General features: G+C 52.0%; 1 protein-coding gene across 5 annotated transcripts; it reads right to left on the bottom strand.

Annotated features, from left to right (window-relative positions):
* Nucleotides 1–320: 320 nt before the first annotated feature.
* RAB15 (RAB15, member RAS oncogene family) lies at nucleotides 321–27,814 on the bottom strand. Of its 5 annotated transcripts, none has more exons than XM_078335118.1 (7): nucleotides 27,750–27,814; nucleotides 6,969–7,029; nucleotides 6,049–6,109; nucleotides 5,510–5,587; nucleotides 4,741–4,830; nucleotides 3,121–3,186; nucleotides 321–2,966 (listed from the first exon to the last, which is right to left on the bottom strand). In XM_078335118.1, exons 2-7 carry the CDS (start codon nucleotides 7,013–7,015, stop codon nucleotides 2,808–2,810), a joined length of 501 nt encoding a protein of 166 aa, XP_078191244.1. In that variant the 5' UTR covers nucleotides 7,016–7,029; nucleotides 27,750–27,814; the 3' UTR covers nucleotides 321–2,807. The 5 variants fall into 5 exon arrangements, with proteins under 5 accessions (XP_078191244.1, XP_078191242.1, XP_035116624.1 ...); XM_078335116.1 differs by having other exon boundaries at nucleotides 27,633–27,814; XM_035260733.3 differs by lacking the exon at nucleotides 27,750–27,814 and adding an exon at nucleotides 26,949–27,261.

Consider the following 27,814-nt stretch of genomic DNA (forward strand, 5'->3'; position numbering starts at 1 on the left):
ACTTTAAAATCTGCTCAGACACAGACGTTTGGCATCCTCTCAATAACAGTTTCATCTTATTTCTGCAGCGTGAGCTCAATGCAGGGCAATGGGGCTTTGCTTTGGACCTCCCTGCAGGTGGCGCTAGGGAAGGTACAGAAGGGAAGACAATGTTTGCTGCTTCCGTGGTCGTCTACTGCAGCTGCCTTGCTTCTGATGCTGCTTCTACGAGCACTGCCTCTCTCCCTCCCATAACATTGCCAGGGTCTGATATCACCCACCTCCCTAGTCCCAGTGTGATGTGAAACCTACCCTCAGGGACTCATCCAGGCAGCCACACCTGTGGTTTGAAATAGTCTTTATTTTGTAAACATCTGTTTAAAATAGATGAACCCTGCTCACAATTCATATATGGACCCAAGACACAGTACACGAAGTTCACCCGTCACAGGGAGATAGAGGGGGCTCAGGAGCAAGGGGCGGGGTGGAGTCTCAAGACAGCAGGTGCAGAGGTGGTGACGAGTAAACAGGCTAGCAAAGCCTGCTCAACAGTCTGGGCCTTAAGACATGCCCCAGGCCACCAGAAGTTTAAGGTGAGCATGGCTGCACCCTAAAATCCCAATTCTGCTTCCATACCTTTTCCCAGCCATGGCCCCGTGGATAGGGCTTATCAGTCTATAGAATCCCGATTCCATGTTTTCCCTTCCAGAGCCCCTAGGGTACGGTAAAAATATAGTCCTTTCCTGAGGGGGCTAGGAGAGACAATGAATGGCACCCTGCCTGATCTTCAGGGAAAGCTTCAATACTGGCCCACAGGTTGGAGCCACTGCCCAATATAACTTCTTAAGTCCCTGGCTGAAGACAGACTGAGGGCTGACATCACCCACCTCCCTAGTCCCAGTGTGGTGTGGCGTAGGTCTTGATACGCAAGGAGTCCATCCTCAAGGAAGCAACTGCAGCCATAGTCACAGCTTCCTCCTAGAGTCAGCTGTTTCTCATTAGCCAGTGATTTATAACTTCTGCTCTCCTTTGCTTTCCACTATCTAATCTACACCCTGTCCCTAAGTTTTGAGCCACATTCTCCTGCTGTTTCCTGGTTTGGTGGTGCTACCCCACCCCTTTTTGGAGGAATAAGGAAGTGGGGTTCTTGTCCTTCATGTGTGTGTGTCCTTAGTTGATAAATGCTCAGTACCTAGTTCTTTGTTTTGGCAGAAGCCACGCAATGCAGCTAATGTGTGGCTTAAGAACAACCCTCTTCCTAGGCCTTGCTCACCTTGGGAAGGCGGGGAGGAACCCCAGTAGGGCTGGCAAATTACTTCTTCCTTCTTTAAAGGGCCCCTACAAGCTACTCTTGGGCCATATGGGGTTAAAGAAACTTCCTGAACATAGCACTCTGGAGGAGGGAGTCCTCTTCCTTCCACCTGTAGCCACAGCGCAGCTGGCAAACCCTCAAGCCTATCAGGAGCTAGAGGGCAAGATGAGTGCTTCGTCTTGAAGGCTGAAAAGAACAGCACCAAGGGTTTCTACCCAGGGCCTTCCTTCTCTCTTCCTATGAAGTCTTCACCCTTCTCCCACAAACTCTGGGTCCCAGGAGAAGCTTGATTGCTGAAGGCTGGGCTCAGTCCTCTGCCTGGGAGTCTGAGGAAACAAATGCTCTTCTTACCTAAGAAATGTAAGAGGGGGCCCAGAGGCCCTGCTGCTGCTACATTCCCCTCTGCCGTGCAAACTGCTGTCCCTGGCCAGCTCTACCTTGCTCTTAACCTGATACATAGGAGCTAGTCCTTCATTTCCAAATGCTCTCCTTTCTGGCATGCATGGTTGGTCTGACAGTGTCACTGACCCCCGGACTCTTCTTGCCCCTGGAGTACCCACAGGCCTTGGTCCACACCTTTTTAAATTCAGAAGCCAGGTGGAGAGAAATTGTGTTCATGCTACATGGGAGGTAGAGAATGGAGGTGACTTTTTATCCCTGCCACCCCTCATTTTGTTTCCTTCTCTGAAGCACCTGCCTCTGAGCTCAGTTCCCAGAAAAGGCAGGCAGGCAGGCAGCCAAGCAAGGGCAAAGCTCTGGCAGGGGAGCGCGAGGAGGTAGGGCGGCCCCAGGCTTGAGGACTTCCTGGTTGCCGATTCCTTCCTATCTCGATGCTTCACTCTCCCAGGTCCCTGGGGAGGCAGGCCCATGGCACATGAGGGACAGTGGGGAGGGGAGGAGGAAGCAGCACCCTGTAGCCTTTGGCCCACCCATGAGGCAGGGTGGGGGGGTTCTTCCTGGATCCAAGGGTGGAACCACCCCCCGAGCCTGGGTCCATCCCCTCAGACAGGTTGGGAAGGAACGAAAGAGCCAGCTGCAGCAGCTGCCACACAGCAAGACACACGGGGAGGGGGGTCTGAGGGCTTTGGTACTAAACGCATTGGAGGGGAGGGGTTAGAGAGAGATAAGTCGGGGAGAGACGAGAAGCACAGAGGAGACACGAGGAGACAGGATGAGCAGAGAAAGGAGGAGCGGAAAGTGGCCGGAGTCCAGCCTCAGCTGTTGTCTGGGGGTGCGGGGTGGTGAGCGGTGCTTGCAGCACATGGTGGGGTCGTAGCAGGCCTGTGGCTGGGGAAACAGGCTGAAGACTACTCCAGGGTGGACGGGCTGGGGGCAGGGGCTGCTTGAGATGACAGCAGAGCCGCTCTTAGGGCCAGGCAGGGGAGAAGAGTGGCTACTGATACTCAGCAGGGTCATCACACGGGAGGACAGTGGCAGAGCAAAGCCCCGGCTCCCGTCTGCCCACGGGCCTCCTGAGGGAAGAGGGGTGTCGTGTGGGGTGCTCCACACAGGACTCTCAGCACCAGCAGCTTTTTGAAGAGTTCGCTGGGCCCTCAGGTTTGCCCTCCTCCTCCTCCAGCTCTGCCAATGCCAACTCGTTGCTGGCACATGTCCGGAGGCCTTCCAGCTCCTTCCTGTGGGCCTGCAACACCAGCTCCGTCAGACGCGTGAACGACTGGAAACCAAAGGGCACAGGTTAGTCCAGCGTCTCCTCCTCTCCCCTGGCAACCCTGCAGCTGCCCAAGGGGTGAGGCGTATCTTCTGGCTCCTCCTCCTGCCTCTGCTGGACTCAGCCCGAGAGAGTAGGTGCCTGGTTGCCAGGCTCTCACCTCTTTAATGTTGAGGTTGGTGCAGGCACTTGTTTCGTAGAAGTCCATGCCATACTCCTTTGCCAGCTGCAAGAGAAGGACATTTCTGAAAGAGAATCAGTAAGGCAAGGGAGAGGCCCACACAACGAGGCACAGACTTCTGCCACTGCACGCACAACCATGCTGTTGTGATGATTTCTCAGAAGAGAGAATTTCTCAGATGAGACTGGGAGCTCCAAGACAGGGTAGCAGCCAATGGGGGAAGATCCTCCACTCATACACCTCTCTGTTCTTCCAGCTGCCACCCCACACCCCCCAATGCACAATCATATATCAGGAGCCATACATTGTGGCAGGTGGCATCCTCATAAAAAACATGGGCCCTGGAGTCCCACAGCCCCAGACCTGAATACCAGCACTGCCACTGACAGCTAGCTGTGCAACCTTGGGGAAGTCATTCATTCTCTGTAAGCCCCAGCTTCATCTTCTGTAAAGAGACTGAGAGTGTCTACCATCCATGGTTGTGGGATGATTAAATGGGGTTGTACACCTAAAAGCACTTGCCTCAGCACAGTTCCGCACATAGAGTGCTCAATAAATACTATCCTAGTAGGCATTTCTTCTACTTTCAAATTTGCCAAGGACCATGTCTGATTTTTGATACCAAACAATCAATTTCATTTTAAATGCTAATGGAACACTATTGACTGAGGAGAGGGAAAAACTCTTAAGGTCTATGGACTGGGAACAACTTGTCTCAGAAATAACAATCTTAGCTGGGCACGGTGGCTCATGCCTGTAATCCCAGTACTTTGGGAGACCAAGGCTGGTGGATCACCTGAGGTTAGGAGTTCGAGACCAGCCTGGCCAATATGGCAAAACCCTATCTCTAGTAAAGATACAAAAAAATTAGCCAGGTGTGGTGGCATGCACCTATAATCTCAGCTATTTGGGAGGCTGAGGCAGGGGAATTGCTTAAACTTGGGAGGTGGAGATTGCAGTGAGCCGAGATTGCACCACTGCACTCTAGCCTGGGTGACAGAGCAAGACTCCATCTCAAAAAAAAAAAAAAAAAAAAGAAAAATGTATGACCAATCTTTCTTTTGGCACTCTGGGAGGATGGTCTCCCTGCATGCTTGGACATTCCCTCAGTGTCATCCTCCTATCCTTTCTGCCCCCATGGCTTCTCCAACTGTGGCTCTTAGTCTCCTCATTTGACTCCTTGGCTCTTTCCTGGGTCAGAAGGACAGGAATGGGGGAGTGTGGGGTGGGCTGGGAGATCATTTCCTGACTGTAACATGGCAGGTGCCCTGGATGCTGTCAGAGAAGTTGACAACTTTAAGTCCTTCATCACTAACACGGGGATGATCCCTTAAGCAGAGGGCAATCCTGCATGTGGGGATCTGGACCTGGGAGAGTTGCTGCCCATGAGGTCTTTGTTTCTGGATGGACCCCAAATCACTGTCCTAAAGCCCACAGAGCAAGCCTTCTGAGGATGGCCACTCCCCCAGAGCCTTGTGGTGCTAGGGATGTGTGGGAGGACCTGCCACTGGGGAACACAGCCCTGGGTCCCTATACTCAGGACTGGCCCTGAAGGCCCAGCAGAGGACCCGGGTGAACTCGCCTGTTCCTTCCACTTACCTGCTGCCCTTGCTCTCTTCCCACCTGCCGTTTCTGCTCCTCGTCTGCCTTATTCCCGATAAGGATCTTCTGGACACCTTCTGGTGCATACTAGGGACAAAGGATGGGCAGAACGGCCAGTGAGTGCTGCCCTACCCCCCATTTTCCCCATATAAGTCTCCAGTGCCTCCAGCCCACTACCTACTCCAGAGCCCCAGGGACAGGGTGGGCTGACTGGATGTGGATGCCAGGCTCCCCCAAGTGCCATGCCTGACCTCAAGGATATCATGGGGACAGCTCAGGGTAGAAGACACTCTAAGACTGGTGCTTCCTGGGGTTAGACTACTGGTATCAGAGCTGGAAAGGACATTGGATGTAAGTCCAGCCCTCATTCTACAGGAACCAGGGACTCAGAAGATTCAAATGGCTGGCCCAAGGCTCCACAGCTATTGTGCAGAGCCAGGACTAGATCTCCATCTTGCAACTCTACCTGGTCCCAAGATTTCAGGAAAAATGCTGCTCACAGGGCAGACTTAGAACTAACTCATTTCTGGGGAAGACACAGCCATGGAGGCCTAGGAAGGTATGGAGAGTGAGGGCATGGTGGCTTCGCTTTCTTCTCCATGTCTTACCCTCCCAGAGGTCTTCATCCAGGGCTGTGGAAGGCAAGGCTTCCTGGAATCATTTTCTCACCCACCCTGAGAGCTCTGGCCTTCCCATCTGGCCCTCACCTTGCCTTCCCCGGTGGAGTACCCTCTCCCCACCCCGGCAGTGAGGTAGCATCTCCTACCTCATCCACGTCACTGACCCACTTCATGATGTGCTGGTAAGAGCGCTCACTGCTAATGTCATAGACCAAAAATATCCCCTGAGAGAGAGAAATAGAGAGATGGGGGCAGTGAGGCACACAGAGAGAGTGCAGTCATGGGGCCAGAAGGGGCTGTGGAACTTTAAAGGTTGGGTCCCACTCTCCCTTCTCCCTGCTCAGCATCCAGAAATGTCTCCTCTCTCAGACCCACCACTGCTGCCTCCCAGGCCCATCACATAACTCTCTAGAGAAGGAAGGCACCATATGCTTTGACCCAAATCTGACCCAGGATGGATGGTGGAAGTCAGGGGTGAGAGTGGGGGCCTGCCTATAGCGAGTGAGCCATGAACAACAGACAGAGAGATGGACGAACGATCAGTGAACAGCTGAAAGACTGCCCTGCGCTCCACCAAGCAGGCGATCTGTGTTTAGGGGATCTGTGGCACAGACATCTCAAATACCCAGAGCTGGGAGTCTGGGTGGCAGCTTCCCACTTTGAAACCCCAAACGTGGTGGCTTACCTGGGCCCGCCGATAGTACTGCTTTGTGATGGTCTGGTATCTCTCCTGCCCTGCAGTGTCCCTGCAGGAGAAAGCCAGTCCCTCAGAGAAGCAGGGACCATGGGAGCAGACAGGGAGGGGAAGAGCAGAGCTGGGAGATCCTGTACCCTTGCAGGAAAAACCAGGGGGCTGCAGGGTGAAAAACCAGGGGTGCTTGGATCCCCACGAGGATCTGCAGTCAGAGACCTGGTTGTCTGTGCTGGTGCTGACCAGGTCTGCAGGGCCTTGGCCCCTTCTGCCAACTGCCCTACTGGCAGACATCAGAAGCCACAGCCAGAACAGGCCTTGGACAGCTCTCTGGAATCTGGCCACTATGGCCAGATTTGGTTGTATGGGAGTTGACGGGGGGAAGCTACCACACCCCCAGCCCCTTTGAGACCTGAAGGCAGTGCCCATACTACTGTGGAATTGAGAGGGAGCTCTAAACCCTGGCAAAGGGAGTGCTTCTCTCAGGCAGAGAGCCATAGTGACACCCTCTGCTACTTGGGAAAACCGTACTATGCTGTCCCAAGGAACTCTCTCAGGGTCTCACCCTAAATGATGGGGCGTGTAGCCTCCCTCCTTCCAATCTTAACACAGTGTGGCACAGCCCAAGGGCAAAGCCTGATTCTGAGACAGATTCACAAGGGTTAGTGTGCCAATTCCTTCTAATTGCTGCCCTTTGGTGCTTGTAGTCAATCCCATGAAGTTTCTTAGAGATTGGAGATTAGGCTCATAGGAAGAGATGAGCTTCTGAGACTTCACTTCTCTCCATCACAGAGGTGGCCAGTTAGCTGCTAGGTGAAGCCTAGGGATTTTATACATGACAGCGGCAGCTAAGGAGCAGCCCAAAGTCCTCTCCTCCTAAATCTGCCTCCTCCTCCTCCTCCCCCCCAACTCACCAAATCTGTATCCGCACTTTGATGCCGTCTACCTCTATGGTCTTCATCTTGAAGTCAACCCCTGGAGAAAGGAAGAAAGCAAGAAAGTTAGAGTGGGTGCCCACTGAGAAATGAACAGGAAAGGCCCAGGCAATCACACTTGAAAGGTTTCCTTTTGGTTTAATTTACAAACAGATGAAGTAAGGTAAAGGCCTTCTTTAAGCAGAAACTGATCCTAAGGAAGTATCTGAAGCTTTGAAAGGGGCTTTCCTTTCTCCCTGAGCTGAAAGTTGCCGAAAGTAAAGGGCCTGGAGGACCCAGGAGGAGAGAGAGTGAATCTGGGGAAATCTACTTCATCACTGCCTTACTCAAAAGACTTAAAAACATGTCTCGTTCTAGTCATGTGTGAAGTCTTCCTATTTATACTTCTGGAGAGAATGCTGCATTTATCCTTCCTGAAATTCTGATCTCTAGGAATAGCAACCCACATTATTTGTCTGCTTCCTTCCCCCTATCTCTGGCTTGTTAATAACTGGAAGGGGTCATAGTGTCGGACTGTGGAGAGAGGAGGGCTGTTCCAACACATAATTGTACCTAAAGCCTCAGCACCCAGGCAAGGCCCACCAAAAAAAAGGCCTCATGCATCTCAGTTGCTGACTTACCTGTTTGCCTCATGCATCTCAGTTGCTGACAACACCTAGGAGGTGTTGTGGTTGATGAGGAGGAGCATGGGCTTTGGCATCAGGCCTGAGCCTATCTCCTCACTCTGGCCACAAAGCTCATTGCTATGACATCAGGCACCTTGCCTCACTGAGCCTCAAATTTCCACCTCAGTAAATGTCTTCATCAGATATTACCAATATCTCAGAGGGTTGTTGAGGGGAGATGTCTTCATCAGACAATTTGACTGCGGCTGTCATGAGCTAGGGCAGGGCTGGGTTCATGCAGGTGCTTGTAACTGTCAGAGAACCTGATGAAAAGGCAGTGGCATGGCGTGTCACTGCGGGAGGGAGAAGCAGTGGATCCTCCAGCCTGTGGATGGAGGAGCTAAGCTGCCACAAGATGCAGGAAACACAAGGGATTTGGCAAACCTGTCCAGGGCAGAAACACACTGGAGAAATTTGCAGCAAGAGAAGTTAGCACCACCACCAGCAGCCAGCTTGCCTCTGAGTGACAACAGAGAGATGAGGGGAAATGTTGTGCTCACCGTGCCTCTCCCCACCCCTAACTGTACCCAGCCACTGTGCCAATGATTCAAGAGCTATGTCTGGTAGGCTAATTAAACTCCCGTCTTTGTGTACTCCCTGGAGCAAGGTCAGGAGTGGGCATGATCAGCCATGGTTTTCAGATGGGAACACGGTAGAATTCTGAACCGTCTGCCACCAGCGGCACTGCCTGGCCCAGAAGACCTGAAGGTGCCAGGATCCCCATCACCACTGCCACTCCGCATCAGTTATTTGCCAAATGGGAGACATTTCCCCTTATCCGTGCTGTCCCCAGCTTTCTACAAATACAAACAGATTGCCTTCTGTCTCTTCCTTCCCACCATCGAGACCAATCGTCATTTAATTACAAGAGAAAAAAGACGCAGAACGGGCAACCTGAACTTAATCGAATTGGTCAAACATGAATCATTTTTCGCCTGCCCAAGCTGATTCATATCCATTGAGCTGTACTTTTCCAAATGGGCAATGCCTGGCAGCCATTCTTCCATGTGTACAGAGAAAGAGTGAAGAGGAGGAGGGAAGAAGGAAGGAAGAAGGAGAGAGGCACCTGGCCTTGGGAGGCAGGAGTGTGCTTATTCCTGCCTGGATCAGTGGTTGTCAGGCACCTGTTTCTCCCCAGTACCTGGCATAGAAGGGGATCAAGACACTGTCTCATGATATAGCACCTTCTCCCAAGAAGAATGAGAAATTTTGTCCAATTTGTAATCCACCTGGCTAGTCCTCACACTAGCCTAGCAAACCTGGTCAAGGACAGTGGCTTGTGCAAAGCTGTCACAAGGGGGACAGGAAGAGAGGAGGTTTGCTTTCCTTTATCCCACAGACATTTATGGGAACCTCCTATGTGCCCTGCACTGTGCTCAGTGCAGACAGAGCAGTGAAAAAGACATGGCCCCTGCCCCGAGAGAGCCTAGTGGGAAGGCAACAAGGGCTCAGAGAGGTCAGCGGCTAGGCAGGGTCAGCACAGCACATGCAGAGATTCCAACACAGGTGTGTCTATGCCGGTGCCACGCTGCCCCTTGTGTTGGTTCTTAGGGGAGAGAGAGGAGAGTCATGGGTAGTTGGCCAGGCATGAAAGCCCTAACTCTGTGGTGCTTGAGAAGGGCTTGGCTAAGAGAGGAACTTCCAGTATTTTTTTTTTTGAGACGGAGTCTCACTCTGTTGCCCAGACTGGAGTGCAGTGGCGTGATCTCGGTTCACTACAATTTCCGCCTCCTGGGTTCAAGCGATTATCCTCCCTCAGTCTTCCAAGTAGCTGGGACTACAGGCGCACGCCACCACACCTGGCTAATTTTTGTATTTTTAGTAGAGACGGGGTTTCACCATGTTGGCCTTGATCTCCTGACCTCATGATCCGCCCACCTTGGCCTCCTAAAGTGCTGGGATTACAGGCATGAGCCACTGTGCCCAGCCTATATTAAGGTGCATTTTTCCCTGTGAGAGAAGAGGGGATGGAGGGAGGGGTGAAAGCAGGCAACTGTCCAAGACACAGGACTGACAAGGAGATAGGGAATTCCATCAGAAGGGAGGCTGGGCAGTGACTCCTTCTGACCTCCTTCCTCACTTCTTAGCTAGGTGGCTGGGGACCAAGGCTAGGGAATTCTGGGGCTCACAGGACTCCCTGGTCTCACCCACACCCCACCATCTTGCAACCTAGGTCTCACTGGCTACCTGGGAACATTTGTTTTATTCGCCTTTTGGCTATCCATATGCATTAACATATGATAGAAGAAACAGAGTAAGTCTATGTCTTCAGAAGGAGTTTCCTTCCTCCCTCCCCGCCATGCACCCTTTCTTAAACTTAAAAAGGTTACCAGCCCAAGGATCTTCAAGAGGATTCTATTTCTTCTGCGCTCTGTTCCCACACGGCCTGGGCCTTTCACTGCGCCCACCTTCTAGTCAGGCCCTGGCCCCAGTAACCCATCGTGGTTCCTTCCCTCTCCCTGCGTGGCTGTTGGTTTTTTCCACTGCTGAGCACTGCAGGACAAAGTCAACACGCTGGCCTTATTTGGGCCTCTCCAGGTGGAGGCTTTCTCACTCTGGCCAGCCCTCACAGCTGCTTAGCAAACTGTTCATTCACACATGTGTTCACCTATCACTGTCCTCCCACTGAAGGCTTCAGCTCCAGGGCACCTCCTCCCCACCCCTGTGCTCTCAGCAGGATACCTTCTCCACTGTTTTATGGCCCAGATGAATGCCTTTCCTCTGAAGCCACCTCCTCTTTTCAGATTTCCCTCTGTTCTCTCTGCCTTTCCTCATGGAAAAGTCCTCTATCCATATCTCGCCTCATTTTGGTCCTCATCAGCCCCACCTGGGTACACACCCAGAGAGTTAGCCCTTGTTGCATCATTAGTATCCATGGGAAGAAGAGATAGTCTCCATCTGCCTGCAGTGGTTTCACATTCTGGCTCCCCTAAAGTAGCATTTCTCAAACTTCCAGGTGCACAAGAATCACCCAGCGATTGAGTTAAAATGCAGATTATGATCTGGTAGGTGTGGGGCAAGGCCTGAGATGCTGCAGGAAGCTCCTAGGTGAAGCTGATGCTGCTGTCCACATATCACTTGAGTAGCAAGCTGTTCTCAAAGCGTGTCCCTGGACCCACAGCATCAGCATCACCTGGGACTTGTTAGAAATGCAAATTCTGGCCCCATGCAGTGGCTTATGCCAGTAATCCCAACATCTTGGGAGGCTGAGCCGGACTGCAAAGCTGGTGTCCCAAAACCTACCCAGGGTGTCCTGGATCACCTAAGGTCAGGAGTTCAAGGCCAGCCTGGCCAACATGGCATAAACCCTGTCTCTAGTAAAAATACAAAACTTAGCTGGGGATGGTGGCAGTCACCTGTAATCCCAGCTACTCAGGAAGGAGGCAGGGGGCATGGGGCTGAGGCCGGAGAATCTTTTTAACCCGGGAGGCAGAGGCTACAGTGAGCTGAGATTGTGCCAGCCTGGGCAACAGAGCAAGACTCCTCAAAAACAAAAATAAAAACAAAAAAACATGAAATGCCAATTCTTGGGCTTTATAGAATCAGGCCCTCTAGGTGCAGGGCCCAGCAATCAGTTTCAATAAGCTCTCCTGGTGATTCTCACACATGCATAAGTTTGAGAACATTTGGACAAAATCTTTGCACCTGAAGTGTCAAGAGAGGCAGCACAAGAGTTGTTTCTCAAGGTGTGCTTTGCAGAGCCTCAGCTTCAGAATCATGGGTTGATATTTAAAAAACCAAAAACAATGACCTTGACTTGCCTAGACCTACTGAATCATAATTTTAGAGTGAGGCCCAGAAACCTGTATTTTTAACAGCACTGTGGGTGATATTAGAAGAAGGTTCAAGAGCTATATATGTCGTGGAAGAGACATCCATTGGCCTGGAGTCAGAAAAAGCTCATCCAAATCCTGGGTTTGGCACTTGCTGTGTAACTTCAGGCAAGTCTTAACTTCTAGCTTCAATTTTTTTTTTTTTTGAGATGGAGTCTCAGTTTGTTGCCAGGGATGGAGTGTAGTGGTACAATCATAGCTCACTGCAGCCGCCATCCTCCCACCTCAGCCTCACCTGGGACTTGTTAGAAATGCAAATTCTGGCCCAGGGGGTACTCAAGCAATCCTACCACCTCAAATCTCTTAGTAGCTGAGACTACAAGCATGCACCACCATGCCCAGCTAATTTTTTAAATTTTTTTGTAGAGATGAGGTCTCCCTATACTGTGTAGACTAGTCCTGAACTCCTGGGCTCAAGTGATCCTCCCACCTCGCCTTCCCACAGTGCTGGGATTACAGGCATGAGCCTCTGCACCAGGCCAATTTTTCTATGTGTGGAAGAATACTGCTCCATTCCCAAGGGCTGGTGGTGGGATAATTAAACAATTATCTGTGAAGCACTGGCTGCGGTAGTTTTCTTACTCCTACCTTCCCTCTGCCAAATAAAGGCTTCCAGGGGAGCAGTCAGGAAAACCAGCCCAGAGAACCCTGAAGGGATTATAACATCCCTGCTATCCAGCTACCCTTGCTAGCCGAGGGACTACAGCATCAGCAGCATCAGAGAGAGCGTGAGAAATGCACATTCTCAGGACTCACCCAGCCCTACTCAATATAGTGCTTGTCTTTATAGCACACCCCTGAGCTATGGAATCCCTCAGCTCTTAAGCCAGCCCCATGAAGTAGGCAGGAGTAGGTATTATCATTGTGAGCCACAGGGAGGCCAAGTAACTTACTCATGTTTCCACATCCCACAGCTGAGCCAGACTGCAAAGCTGGTGTCCTAAAACCTACCCAGGGTGTCCTTCAGTCTGCCAGGGGCTTCTCAACTCTGGGAGGCTGAGGAATCTTACCCCCTGTTCCCGCACACCCTGGCATACTCAATGCCTTTTTTCTTTTTTCCTGATGGAGTCTCGCTCTGTCGCCTAGGCTGGAGTGCAATGGCGCGATCTCAGGTCACTGCAACCTCCACCTCCTGGGTTCAAGCGATTCTCCTGCCTCAGCCTCCCAAGTAGCTGGGATTACAGGCACATGCTACCACACCTGGCTAATGTTTTGTATTTTTAGTAGAGACGGGGTTTCACTGACATTATGTGGCGTCTGGAAGTGAGGCAGGGGCACATGAGGAGAAGCCTGCTGCTATTGTCTGAAAGTCTGTGTTCCTCCAAAATTTCCATGTTGAAATTTAACCCCCAGTGCAGTGCTGGTGGGAGGTGAGGCCTTTGAGAGGTGACTCAGTCATGATGTTGGAGCCCTTATGAGTAGGATTGATGCCCTTATAAAAGAAACCTGAGGGAGCTTGTTCCCTTTTCTGCCTGTCACAGAGCGTCAGGCTTCACAAGACGCTGAATCTGCTGGCACCCCGATCTTGGACTTCCCGTCGTCCCAAACTGTGAGCAATACATTTCTCTTGTTTTCAATTACTCTGCTAAAGACATTTTGTTACAGCAGCCCTGACTGACTGAGACACCCACCATAGCCTATTTTCAGGGAGCTCCTTGCTCCTTTGGTTCATGATTCCAGTAAGTCCAAATTCATCACCCTGACAGTGTCCCTACAAGACAGCCTACTTCCTTTCTTGGGTACAGAAAGAAATAGGGCACAGAAGTGTTAAGGAACAAGCAAACCACTTCTACATGGCTCCTGAAAAGGTTCTCAGAGATGCTGGGAGCCCCAGGAGGGGAAAGTCAGAAAGATGGGCCCTTTCCCAACCAGGTGCCCAAAGCATGGAGAGCAGCTCATTGTTTTTCCTGGCACATCAGATATGCCCATCATGGTCCCTGCCACACCCGGTGTCCCTTTCTGGCCAGAACGGCTCAGCCCCAAACCTCTGCTTAGGGAAGCAGCGCTGGATGCAGCATGTTCTTTATGGCGAAGCAAGTTTAGACTGGACCATTAACAGGCTTGCTGGTGACCCACAGCGTGACCTGGCCAGCTGAGGCAAGGGGGCTTAGCTAAGCCAGTCAAACCAGCTCACTCCAGGTAGGGCAGAGAGGACTAATCAGTTGCTAATGAGGGAGCATGAGGCAGACAAACATGCAGAAAGAATTGCTTGATCCCAGGAGTTCCAGACAGGACTGGGCAACAAAGTGAGACCCCATCTCTACAAAAAATTAAAAAAAAAAAATAGGCGTGATGGTGTGCATCTGTGGTCCCAGCTACTTGAGAGGCTGAGGCAGGAGGAGCGGAAAAAAGCAGAGAGGCCTAAAGATGATGAACATGCTGACTGGAGTTGGGGTGGAGGACACTGGATCCTAGCACAGCCACGGGTCCAGAACAGACTCCAAGTTCAGCCCATGGGTATCCACAGAGCATGTGCCCCTTTTCTTAGTGACACCTGAGAGTGCCTCAAGATTGGTCACTGCTACCAAATGGCTCCCCCAAGCTGGTGGGCAAGACGCTTCAACAAAGGAGCTGGAAGGAGGACCCCTAAACCACCTCTCCCTGCTCCTTACTGCCCCCTATTTTTGTCTTGTAGCCTCAGCTACACAAAAAGAACCTAAGGGGCAGAGAATATTTTGTGGCTGACCAAGTATTTGTTTTGTTTGCTTGTTTTTTAAATTTGTCCCCGTGCCAGCACAGTGCCAGGCATAAAGAAGCAATTCCAAAACAAATTCTAAATAAATAAATCAGCCAAGCACAGTGGCTTACACCTGGTAATACCAACACTTTGGGAGGACAAAGTGGGAGGATTGCTTGAGCCCAGGAGTTTGAGACCACACTGGGCAACAAAGTGAGACCCTGTCTCTACAAAAAATTAAAAACAAACCAAAAAAAAGCCAGGTGTGATGATGTGCACCTGTGGTCCCAGCTATTTGGGAGGCTGGGCAGGAGGATCACTTGAGTCTGGGAGGTTGAGGCTGCACTCAAGCCTGAATGACAGAGCAAGACCCTGAGAAAGAAAGAAAAGAAAAGAAAAAGAATTAATTCCATGAGGGGAATACCCGCCATCCCAGAGAGCATAAGAAGGGCTGTGTGCCTGAGGCTTGGCTGGCCACGGTGACTCATGCCTGTGGGAGGCCGAGGTGGGCAGATCATGATGTCAGGAGTTTGAGACCAGCCTGGCCAACATGGTGAAATGCTGTCTCTACTAAAAGTACAGAAATTAGCTAGGCATGGTGGCAGATGCCTATAGTCTAAGCTACACGGGAGGCTGAGGCAGGAGAATGGTTTAAATCCGGGAGTCAGAGGCTGCAGTGAGCCAAGACCATGCCACTGCACTCCAGCCTGGGTGAAGAGCGAGACTCTGTCTCAAAAAAAGGAAGGTCTGTGTGCCTGAGGCTTAAGAGCAGGGAGACGTGTCCTGCTACCTGATGCCTCACAGACAAGAAAAGCTCCTCAGTGAGGTGAGGGTGCCATGCAATGATGGCCTGAGGCAGCCCCAGACCCCATCCTCTTCCTGCTGTGACCCTGGCTGTGTGGTCTCTGCCCCAGCAGCTGCTAGGCCACAACTGGAGCCCTAGATTGCTGGGACAGCACTGCTGCTGGAGAAGTGGGAGGACAGGCAGGGCCCTCCTCTGGGCACCAGGGGCAGAGGCAGGACAGAGGGATGCAGCAGGGGAGATACCCAGCACCCACATGGCTCCTAAGCTAGCTCGCCTGTGTAGGCAAATCAGAAGAAGTTAGTGTCTCCCCCTCCCCACCCCGGCTCAGTGAAGCAGTAGAGGTGCTGTGATGCTTACAGAAAGGAGGAGGCAGGGTACATCCAGACTAAAGAACACTCCTTCCCATCAATGTCTGCCTCTCTAGAAAGCCCTAGAAAGCATGGAGGAAGTATGGCTCAAGAAACGGAGTGGCCTGGCCATTAAGAGCACAACTAGGAGGCCAAGTTGGGTTCCAATCCTGCGTTTATCACTAATTACCTGCATGGTGTTGGGGAAGCCAGTTAGCCTACCTTTGCCTCAGTTTTCTCACCTGTAAAGTGGGGGTGACAGAAAATTCTCAAATAATTTTTCTAAAGATTGAGAGATAAGGTATAAAACCCATATCACAGGGTCTGGCACACAGAGCTTTATTAAATGTTAGCAGAAGCAGCTGTCAAGCCCCCTTAGGGAAGGATAAGATTAATGAGCCCAGAGCTGCAGGAGGGGGAATGGGAAGAGCTCTAGGATGTAGAATGAGGCTTATGTTGGGGAGAGGAAGGAGAGTGGGGCAGAGAGGTGAAGCCTGAGCCAGCACTTGGCTGGAATGTTTCAAGGAAAAGAGGAAATGCCACCCCCTGTAGGGCCCAGATGGCTCCCAGAGGGAGCCAGAGCCTGGCTAAATTCTGGCACAGGTAGGGTGTGCCTACTAGTGGGCCAGCACCTCATGGGTTAAGGGCAGGTGCCAGCTTACCTGCCCACCACATATGCTTTAGTGGAAATAGGGCTGCCTATGGGTGCCAAATGTTATCATCACAATCAACCGCAGCCCAAAGGACCAGCAGTGCGACCTGAGCTTTCCATTAGTAATGAGACTCCACAATGAGGAACAACCTAATACACCTGAAACCCAAGGAAGACACACAATCCCTGGGACCAGGCCGGCTTCAGTTACCAACTGTAAGTCCCAGGAGTGCCCAGCCCCTCCCCCTGCAGGAAACCAGCATGTGCGGGCCATGTGCACCTCCTGTGGGTTGTGGCAGGAGGTCACCTCTAAAGAGGTCACCCTGTGCAACCCTAAAACACCAAAAAAGACCCCATCCACACAGGGATCACAGGAGCTGATGTGATTTGGCTGTGTCCGTACCCACATCTCATCTGCTCTGGTGTATGCAGAGATAAGGGATCAGTGCCTTAGACTAAGGTCAGTGTTGCCGGTTGCTCAGGGTCACAGCTGGTATCAGATGTGCCTATCAGCTCAGCCAGGTTGCTGGAGTGACCCTCCAAGGCGACCTCAACAGCCAGGGCACTCTGGAGTAAGGAATCTCTAGGGCTTGAGCAGTGGGGCCATCCACTCCCTCCAGCCTCATTATCTTAAGGGTCTCAAGCCGGGCATGGTGGCTGATACCTGTAATCCCACTACTTCGGGAGGCCAAGGTGGGAGGATCACCTGAACCCAGGAGTTCAAGATAGGTCTGGGCAATGTAGTGAGACCACATCTCTACAAAAAATTTAAAAATTGGCTGGGCACGCCTGTAATCCCAGCACTTCGGGAGGCTGAGGCGGGAAGAACACCTGAGGTCAGGAGTTTGAGACCAGCCTGGTCAACATGGTGAAACCCCATCTCTACTAAAACTATAAAAATTAGCCAGGTGTGGTGGCAGGCACCTGTAATCCCAGCTACTGGGGAGGCTGAGGCATGAGAATCACTTGAACCTGGGAAGTGGCGATTGCAGTGAGCCAAGATTGTACCACTGTTCTCCAGCCTGGGGGATAGAGTAAGACTCTGTCTCCAAAAAAATAAAAAAAATAAACAGTCCCAAGATACCAACATTACCTACAACTTTCCTCAGGGAAGAACAGAAGTCCTCTAGGAAAATGCATTCATTTGTTCCTTCGTTTAAAGGAACGAATGAATAACATTATTCAAACTGTTATTGAATGCTTCCTATGTGTCAGGAATTAAGCTAGGAACCAGAAGACAAGGTATCAACAGTACAGAAAGATCGCTGTCATCAGAGCTTCCACTCTAGTGGGGAAGACAGATACAAGTAATGAATACCTAATTTCTGAGAGCCGTACGTGATCAGGCGCAATTACAGGATAAAGAGTAGAGAATGAGGAGACCCAAGCGCAAGCGACTTGTTGGCCAGAGGAGAACTTTTAAAGAGGTAACACTTGAGCTGAGACCTGAATGACAAGGTACCAGCAGGGAGATCCAAAGGCCGGACACATTTCAGTTAAACTCACAGTTCCTTGGAAGAGAACAGGAAGAGGGTCAACAGTACTCTCTCCTCTGTTACAAAAGGGGAACTGCAGCAAGGCTCCTCCCTTCTCTCAGGTCTTGTGGGGACCCTCACGGGTGCACCTGCATCTGTACTGTTCACTGCATGTCTTCTAGCATCTGGCTTAGTTCCTGGAACATAGCATTCAATTGCACTTACACTTGTCTGGAGGCGTGAATCTGAAGAATGCACCAAGAAACTTCTCAAACCCAGCAAGGCCAACTTCAGAACTCCCTGCTCCTATGTGATCCTGAGATCTCCATACATTGAATAAATAGCATGCATAAAGCCCACCATTCCTGTGTACATAGTAGGTACAAGGCCGGGCGCGGTGGCTCAAGCCTGTAATCCCAGCACTTTGGGAGGCCGAGGCGGGTGGATCACGAGGTCAAGAGGTCGAGACCATCCTGGTCAACATGGTGAAACCCCATCTCTATTAAAAATACAAAAAAATTAGCTGGGCATGGTGGCGCGTGCCTGTAATCCCAGCAACTCAGGAGGCTGAGGCAGGAGAATTGCCTGAACCCAGGAGGCAGAGGTTGTGGTGAGCTGACATCGCGCCATTGCACTCCGGCCTGGGTAACAAGAGTGAAACTCCATCTCAAAAAAATAAAATAAAATAAAAGTAGGTACACAGTAGGTATACTGAGTAGATAATCAGAATCAGTGTTCTCTGCCACCCCGCCTTGTTTTTTTTGAGACAGGGTCTCACTCTGTTGCCTAGGCTGGAGTGCAGTGGCACGATCTCGACTCACTGCAATCTCCACCTTCTGTGTTAAAGTGATTCTCCTGCCTCAGCCTCCCAAGTAGCTAGGACTACAGGCGTGTGCTACCACGCTCAGCTAATTTTTGTATTTTTAGTAGAGACGGAGTTTCGCCGAGTTGGCCAGGCTGGGTCGTCCCCTTGCTTTTCCCACTGCCTTGTGCACAGACCTCCTTAGAGCCTTGGTAACATGTGCAATGTGCTCTAGCCACCACGTCTCACTTCCCATTGGCAGTCCCCTGGGCCTGGGTCTCACCTCCCTAAGCCTGCTGCTTAGGCCAGCGGTCACCACAGAGGCAGCCAAGAGCCACCAGGCCACTGACTACTCATTCCTCCAGCCTCCTTCTCAGGCAGGGCTGTGCTGACTGGTAGCAAAAGGTTCAGGGAAGAAGAGACTGGGGCCTGGAGACTCAGAAGCAAACATCTTAGAAGGAAGGGGGCTTTCAGATGCACCTGCCCTCACGCACAGTCAGCAAAGCAATCTCCTAGCAAGGGGTTTCTTGAACTTCCGCTGGTATAACCATGATGTGGCAGAGTGGAAGCTCTGATGACAGCTTGAGCCCCACTCAAGGCGTTCTCCACAGCACTGCCTACAGCGAGGAGGACATGTGCTTCTTCCACCCCCATGACCCCTGGAGAATCCTACTTAGTCTTCAAGACTCCATTCAAATGTCACTTCCTCTCTGAAGCCTTCACCAGCCTCCCCAGGAGGGATTTCTCACTCCTCTGTGATTCCAAAGCATCCTGACATTTCTTTTGCATAATATTCTGGTTGTTGGGAGGTCTGGTTCCCAGCTACACTGTGAGCTCCCAGAGGGCAAAGCAGCATCCTGTTCATTTCAGACTCTCACGGCCTGGCAGCAGATAGATCACTAAATGGTATTCAACAAAGTTGAGTAAATGAAAGAAAAAATGAATGAGTGAGCAAGTGAGTGAATAAATGGGTGAATGAATGAAGTCAGCACATACCTAGAGAAAAGATTGGCAGAGAGAAAATTTTAATCAGGGAAGAGCAATTAGAGAATAGCCCACATTTGTTTTTTGAGACTGAGTCTTGCACTGTCACCCAGGCTGGTGTGCAGTGGCACAATCTTGGCTCGCTACAACCTCCACCTGCTGGGTTCAAGCGATTCTCCTTCCTCAGCCTCCTGAGTAGCTAGGATTACAGGTGCCCACCACCACACCCAGCTAATTTTTTGTACTTTTAGAAGAGACAGGGTTTCACTATGTTGGTCAGGCTGGTCTCCGACTCCTGACTTTATGATCCTCCCACCTCAGCCTCCGAAAGTGCTGGGATTGCAGGCGTGAGCCACTGTGCCTGGCCATAACCCACATTTTAAAGCCAACTGTTAGCCCTTCTATAGTTCATGGTGCCACAGTGACAGAGTTCTCAGTAAATTTTTTTTTTTTTCTGAGACAGGGTCTCACTCTGTCACCCAGGTTGGAGTACAGTAGTGGGATCACAGCTCACTGCAACTCTTGGACTCAAGCAATCCTCCCACTTCAACCTTCCAAGTAGGTAGGACTACAGGCACATGCCGCCATGACCAGTCAATTAAAAAAGTGTTTGTTTGTTTGTTTTTAAGAGATAGGCCAGCATGGCGACTCACGCCTGTAATCCCTCGGCACTTTGGGAAGCCGAGGCAGGTGGATCACCTGAGGTCAAGAGTTTGAGACCAGCCTGGCCAACATGGTGAAACCCAGTCTCTATTAAAAATACAAAATTAGCTGGGTGTGGTGGCATGTGCCTATAATTCCAGCTACTCAGGAGGCTGTGGTAGGAGACTCACTTGAACCTAGGGGACAGAGGTTGCAGTGAGCTGAGACTGCACTACTGCATTCCAGCCTGGGCAAAAAAAAAAAAAAAGAGAGAGAGAGAGAGACAGGATCTTGTTATTCTTGTTATGTTGCCCAAGCTGTTCTTGAACTCCTGGTCTCAAGCAAGGCTCCTGCCTCAGCCTCCGGAGTAGGTAGGTTTATAGGCACAAGCCACTGTGCCCAGCTATCGTTCTTAATAAATATATTACCAAAATGGTGATATGAGGGCAACACTCAGATCTTATCCTCAAAGGCCCTCCCCCTGGCCTCCTCTATCCCAGGCCCTACTCTCCCTCAGGGGGCCATGGAAGGGAAGCAGTCTGCGCCCACAGCAGAAGCACAAGGTCCCTCAACCCAGAGCCCTCATGTGGGGTGGAAAAGGCACTCAGACTCTCCCTTGGCTCACAGGAGAGAGCTATGTGGAAACCTGTGGAAGGGACTTGGGATGAAGAATATGCCCAGAGCAAATGTGGAGGAACTGAAGGACAGGAGATGGTTGGAGTTCAGATCTCCTCCATGCAAGATGAGAGGCATCACTTCCCACAGGGCCTCTCAGTTATAACTCAGGGCTGATGATTGGCCCCTTCCTCCTCTCCTCAGTGGGAGGAATTACCTGTCCAGGAAGCCCTGTGCTCCCCTTGACAAAGCTCACTGACCATAGAGAAGCACCAAGGAGAGGGCAGAGGCCTGTACAGAAAACTGGCAGTTTCACATGGAAACTGCTGCAAAGATTAGATTACAGACGAAGGCACTCTGAGAAGAGCAGGTGATCAGGGTAGAAGGGTAATGGCCAAATATCAGCTTCCATGTTATAAAGCTCATCACCAGCCTGTCTGGGGAGCAGGGAGAAGGAGGGAGAAGGAGGAAGGAATGGAAAGGAGGGACTGCAGGGAGGTAGGAGGAACCGGTGCTCCCAGCTGTGGGTGCATCTGCAGATCTGTGAACATGGCACAGATGCACAGAGCAGCTGAAACCCTCTGTGGGCTTCAGATATGTTCCTTCCCCAGGGTTATGTCCTTGGGGAAGCAGTGGGAGGCCGGATCTGTGCCTGTGTCAGGAGGAGAAACAGGCCTGAGGCAGAGCGATACCTGGCAGAGGCCCAAGCCTTGAGGCAAGGCCACCCCATCCTCTCCTCTCTGGTCACCCCACTGCTTCGCACCTCCTCACCACCTCATTTTTCCTTCTCAGACCCTGGCACTGCCAGGGGAAGGGGGCTACTAGAGCAGAAACTGAAATGAAACACAGCTTCCTATGTGCTCCCCTGGAATGTAAGCCAGCTCCTTGGTTTCTGTCTGTTTTGGTCACCACTGTATCCCCAACTCGTAGCGCAGCACCTGGCACATAGTCAGTGCTCAATAAATTGTGCCTGAACGACTGAGTGCACTAGTGATGGGTACACAGGATGACCTAGCACACTGACCGTGTATTCATCTCTACAACATCCTTAGAGCTAGGAATAATAATAATGATACAATGATAGCAGCTATTATTTGGTCGAGGGCCCTGCCAAGTGCTTTGTATGTGCTAGCCTCTATAATCTTCACAACAACCTTTAAGAAAGACTCTGTTACCATCTTCAATTTACAGATGCAGAAACGAAGCACAAAGATGTAATCCAAGTGTCTGAAGGTCACAGAGCCAGTACGACCACAGGAAATGTGCGTGTTAATCTAGGCTCTTCCATTCTATTCATTCTTCTTACCTTCTCTTCCTTTCTAGGTACTTGGGGAATAGGGTAGGTAGAGACTGGTCTCAGGCTGCCTGAGGGCTGACACAGACCCAGCCCTGACCCCCTCACAATGTCACATTGCATTTGTCCCCAGCTCCTCTCAGTATAGAAATCTGCAAACCCCAGGATTCTAGTGTCTAAGCACATGCCCCAATGTCTGTTAGGTCACTCTGTTCCAGGGTTGGATCTAGCCCCATCCCCAGCCTCACCCTCTCGCACCTCCTCGGTCACAAGCCCTTGCCCCAGGCAGCCAAGCCGGTCCCAACAGAACTCCCTGAGAAAGGTAACATAGCATCAGCAACCCTGCCTGAGAAAGCACCCCGAAGCAACAACAGCCCAACCTGTCCAACCAGATCACAGCTTCACAGGCCAAAGCCGCCTCCTCACCCAGAAGGGGTGCAGCCTGGAGGGTGCCTTTCAAAATGAAAGGTCCAGGGACTAGGTGACAGGTCTACTCAGTGAAGACTAAGGATGGGAGGGAGAAAACCAACTCCTGACGGGTGTGAGGTAGCTCATGCCTATAATCCCAGCACTTTGGAAGGCTGAGGCTGGTGGATCAGGAGTTCGAGACCAGCCTAGGCAACATAGTAAACCTCATCTCTACAAAACATACAAACATTAGCTGAATGTGGTGGCATACGTCCTGTAGTCCCAGCTACTTGGGAGGCTGAGGCAGGAAGATTGATTGGGTTTAGGAGATTGAGGTTTCAATGAGCCATGATTGTGCCACCACACTCCAGCCTGGTGACAGAGTGAAACTGATCTCCGAAAGGAAGGGAGGGGAGGGGAGCGGAGGGAAGGGGGAGAAAAGAAAACCAACAACTCCTGAGCAGTCTCTTCAGTTTCCATTCATGGTTTATATCATCTCACACCTGGACACCATGCAGAAAGGTCCTCAAAGGTCCCCTGAACATAGATGTCCACGTATGACATCTTCTCCCTACCTGGTCATGGCACAGGTCCCATAAGATCCTTTCAGAAGTTGCCAGGCTGATTGGTTTGAACTGCTCCCCATTTGGGAGGGAAACCAGAACAGGTGACTGTGTGGAAGTTGGTGTTGGTACCACCAGGGGTGAGGGGCCATTCAGAGGTTCCTTCATGCCCAGATACTACTGCAGGCCCTGACTGGTCTCCCTGCTTCAAGTCTTAACCCCTTCTTCCAGCCAACCTCATTAGGACCCTACTCACAAACCTTTCCTACCATTGCGAAGGCTTCCATTCCACCTCCTTAGCCAGGCTCTCAATGCCCTCTGCCAACTGGTCCCTGTGTTCATTCATTAATTTGACAATATGCATTGAGATCTGCCTGGACCTGTACTAGGGACTATGAAAACAATGAGGAATAAAATTTGGTTGCACCAACAAGACACTTATAGTCTGGGAGACAGAGAGGTAAACAGAGGAATGTTCTTGCACTTCTGAAGAGTCCCTTCTGTTGCAGCTAAACTGCCTAGAGCCCCATGAACACCCACTCAATCCCACCTCTGTTATCTCTGCTCATGTTACTCCATCTGCTCCCTTCTGCTGCAGGAACTGACGAGCAGCCCACACTGGGGCCTAGCTTCAGCCTTCCCTGCTCGCTCTAGTCCACAGGGGCCTCTGTCTTCCCCAGCCTTCACCAGCACCTAGTCATGTCAATAGCACTCACCCATCCCATCCCATTGTCATTCTCCGGCTGCCTCATGGTACATCTTTCATCATAATTTCACTTCTGATACCCACTGTGAGACCTTCGTTAGGAGCAACTGTAATGATCATAATCGATCCTTTATATTTGAAGAGTGATTCACCAAGTACTTTCAGATATCTCATTTTGGCAATAGCTCTTTTTTTCCCCCTTTGTCTTGCCTCTCCATCTAGGTTATGGGCTTCTGTGGGCAGGAAAGTGGACTACAATATGTCCGTAAAAAGCCTGGCACAGGGCTTGGTAGGGAATGCTCAATTCATTTGTTTAAGGTAGTCCTTTGGGGACCCCTCTGCATCAACCCCCATCCAAGCCAGCACAGCTGCATAGGAAGGAAATGCCCATGGCAGAGATCCAGCAGCAGGGCCACCTGCCTGCCTGCTGGCTAGAAAGAAAAAACAGATGGGGGAAGGGACAGTCAGTGTCTCAGTCTACCAGGGAGGTCTCTCACTGTTCCCTGGCAGGTTCTTCTATACAAGACCACAGGTTGTTAAAGCAGAGTACACAGTAAATCACAAAAGTACTGGCCTAGGTGATATCAACATGAGCTAAGAAGCCATACTATCTTGGCAGTCATTGGTGAATTACCTCATTTTCTTAATTCACACACACAAAAAAAGCCCCCTGGGAAAGGTGCTTAAATCAGTGCCTGGCATGGCCGTGTAATGCGTTTTAGACAATGCACAATTTGAGAACAGTGACTGTGGGTACTGTTCATCTCAGAATCTCTCGGTCTTAGTGCAGAGCCTGGCATACAGGACACGAATTTTTAAAAAATAAGCAAATGAATATGACCTGGTAGCACTCATTTCCTTGGCTCCTTGATTTGTGTCCTGGCTGCCCCTTCTACCTCCTTGAGAAACTTTCCGTATCACTTAAGGAAAAAGCTTTTCTTGACCATCCAACTCTTTCCCTTAAGTTTTAGTTAATGCTGAAAAACACACCCAAGATAAGGGAGAATCACAAGTCCCTTAATAAGCTTTAAATAAGAAAGCATTTAAGATACTCAGTGAGGCAGATTTTAAAAGGCTGGTGTGAAGAAAGACAGTTTTCTTTCTAGTCCATGGAATCCAAACTCCTAAAGAGTCCCCTGTGTCCTGTGGAAAGGGGAACCCTAGAGAATTCTCTGAGACTTGTGGAAAGGGGGACCCTAAAGAGTCCTCTGTGTCCTGTGGAAAAGGGGACCTGGCTGTCAGAAGCAGAGGAAGAACTTTGGGAGCTGTCTTTAGGTTTTAGGCCAATATACCAAGCGCCTTGAGGGGAGACGGTGCTGCAGAGACACACCTACTTAGTTCACTGATTCACTTCTGCACCCAAAGCAGTTGGCCCTGGAGGTTTTGAGGAAGTCCCTGTGACCTATCTAGTGTTCATCTATTAGCAGAAGGTGTCTAAGAAGGGAGATTACAAGGGGGAAAGACAAGAAGGGTGGGTGATGAGAGGTGCGAGTCAAGGAATCTAAGGAGAGCAGGAGCCTCAGAGGGCCATCCTGGTATTTTAGAAACAGGGGTGCCCTCAAAAAGGAGGGTACGTGTCTCCCAGGGGAGGCTTCTAAAATGAGGTGGTTGAAGAAAGCCCTCATAGACAAAAGTCCAGGTCACACACAGGACTTGGAATGTGACCTGGAGAACAGGTGCAAACAACTGCTCTTCAGGCAAAAGCCAGGGACTCCCAGGCAGCCCACAGCTCTCTGCAGATAGCTCAGTAGTCCCAAGCACCAGGCCCCTCTCAAAAATAGCCACTCCTAGTTTCCTTAAGGGATAACCCGCTGCCCTTTGTCCCTGAGTCCACAACCTGTCCTCATACACCATCTGGTTCCTCTGCCACTCCCTCCATCACTCTCATGCCTTTCTCCCACACCTGCCTCTTCCCTAAGTCCTCCCGGCAGGCAGAGTCTTGGTGTCTCTAGGCTCCCCTTCTTTCTGCAATGTCTCTCATCCAAACGATGGCTCAGCCCAAGCTCCTGGGTTTCCTAGGAGCTGACCTTACAGCTCCTCTCAAGAGAGATGGACAAGTTCTGTTCCCTGACCCTAAGTCCCGTTGTTTCACCTTTCAAGTTGGTGAAACAAAGAAAGAAGGAGACCCTAAGAGCACAATGATATGGCAATAGCTGTAAGAACGATCGGCATTTATCCAGCTCCACCGTGTGTCTGGCTGTGCTAAGTGCTTAACAAACATTATCTCATTGAATTGTTACAGCGACTCGGGACGTAGGTGCCATTATGATACCCATTCTACAGATAAGAAGCTAAATAAAGCTCAGAAGTTTAAGCAATATTCAAGGTCACTTTGCCCCAAAGTGAGGTCTCAGGTCTCTCTGACAACAAAGCTGGCTTCTTAACCAGAAGGTTCTGTTCCTCCTGGCTGTATCTGTCTGCTCCCACTTCTCTCTAGGCAAGGAGTGTGCCTCTCTAGGCAAAGAGGAAGCTGAGAGCTGGGGCCATCCCTGATGGCAGCAGGGACTTCTAGGAGAGCATTCCAAATGGATAACCAGCCAGCTAGCAGGTGTTTCCAGGGGCCTGGGCCGTGCAGAGGCTATTCCTGGGCTGACCAGGGCAGCAGGTGAGGATGGAATTCCCTCAACTCAGACTTCTCAGGGAGGGACCCCTCACAGCCTAGGAGAGAGAGGCTGTCTCAGAGGGGCGGCCATGGACCCATACCTAGCATCATAGTGCTGTCCGGGATGCCACCGGGCCTTGTCTCTCTAACCACAGGCTACAGCACTGCCAAATGAGAGATGCCCTAAGGTGGGTCCCGCCTGCCTTCTGACCCCTTGGTCTGGGCAGGTCTTCCTGCCACTCCTCCATCCTCTTTAGCCTCCCTCAGAGCAGACGCCTCGGCTCTTCTTCCGGCTCCTCTTCCCAGGCGCCGGGGGCTCTTCACCCTATCTGTGCCCTCCCCCAGCCGTCCCACCTTGCAGTTTACCTTCCCAACTCTGCCCTGGAAACTCGATCCCTGCGGCCCCTCGGTACCTCCTCTCTTATCGTTCCCGCCCGACCACCCCGCACTGCCGGCTCCCCCTTGGGTCACCACTGAACCAAGGGCGCCTCAGTGACTCCGGTCTCCACCCTGACCCCCTTTTCCCCAGCACAAGCTTCATTTCCCCTCCCCCTCCAGGTGGGGGTGTGGGGATGTTATTCCAGCAGCTACAATTCTTGCTGCCCCAGCTCGGGGTACCCAGGCCTACATCCGCCCTGCCCACCCCGCCCGGTTTCGGTTTAGTGGAAGGGAAGACTCCCCGGCGACAGGCGGGAGACCCCACCCCTAGCTCGGACGGCAGGCAGCAGGGGCCCCCTCACCTGCCGGAACCTACGCTCACCCTGAGATTTAACCCGGGCTCAGGCCTTCCGCGCCACCGCCTCCAGCCGGAGGGGCAGGCAATTCCTCCCCGGCGGGGGAAGGGGCCGCCGGCCGGGAGGGAGCGGCGCCCCGGGCCACCGCCCCTTACCGATGGTGGAGATGTGCGAGGAGTGGAACTCGTTGTCGGTGAAGCGGCACAGCAGACAGGTCTTACCCACCCCGGAGTCCCCGATCAGCAGCAGTCGGAACAGCACATCGTACTGCTTCGCCATGACTGGGGCCCGAGGGGCCGGGGGGCTGCGGGCGGGCGGCGGGCTCAGCCCTGCTCCGCCGCTGCCATCGCGGCCCGCGCCCGCCCGCCTGCCCACTCGCCCGCTGGGTGCCGGGAAGCGCGGCTGCGGCGGGAACCCGGCGCGGCGCCCGTTCGGCTCGGCTCGGCTGGCGCGCGGCGGTAGGAGGAGAAAGCGGCGGCGGCCCCTGCCCGCCCCTTCCCCTGCGCCGCAGCCGCCGCCGCCGCCGCCGGGGAGCGAGGGGGCGGGGAGCGCGCGCCGGGGAGCGGGACCCCACGGAGCGGGCGACGCCGGGGCGAGGCGCCAGCCCCTCTCCCAATCCCTTCGTGTCCATCGCGGGTGAACGTTTTCGTTTTCCCGCGGACGTTCCGAGTGGGGGAGTTGGGGTGAGCCCCCACCCAGTCCACCTCTACCATGCTCGGCTTTCCTGGCTCACCACTTCTCCCCATATCCCACCCCAAGTCTGATCCGGGTAACTCTGCCCGCCGTGGCACCCAGCATCTGCAGGAGCCTGGCCGGGCTCCCCACTGGCTGGTCCTCACCTGGGCTCACCCGAGGTGGGAAGGCCTTGAGCAGGATCTGGATTCAAGAACCCGTCACCGTGAGCCCCCGAGAGTGTGGCTGGAATTCCCCCTCCCTGCCACCTGGCTGCCCCTTACCTGTGTGACTGTGTCACGGCCCTCCCCCGTTCCCATTTTTTCTTTAAATGGGGAAAATGCCTACT

The sequence above is a fragment of the Callithrix jacchus genome, chromosome 8 (assembly GCF_049354715.1).
Source record: "Callithrix jacchus isolate 240 chromosome 8, calJac240_pri, whole genome shotgun sequence".
Lineage (NCBI taxonomy): Eukaryota > Metazoa > Chordata > Mammalia > Primates > Cebidae > Callithrix > Callithrix jacchus.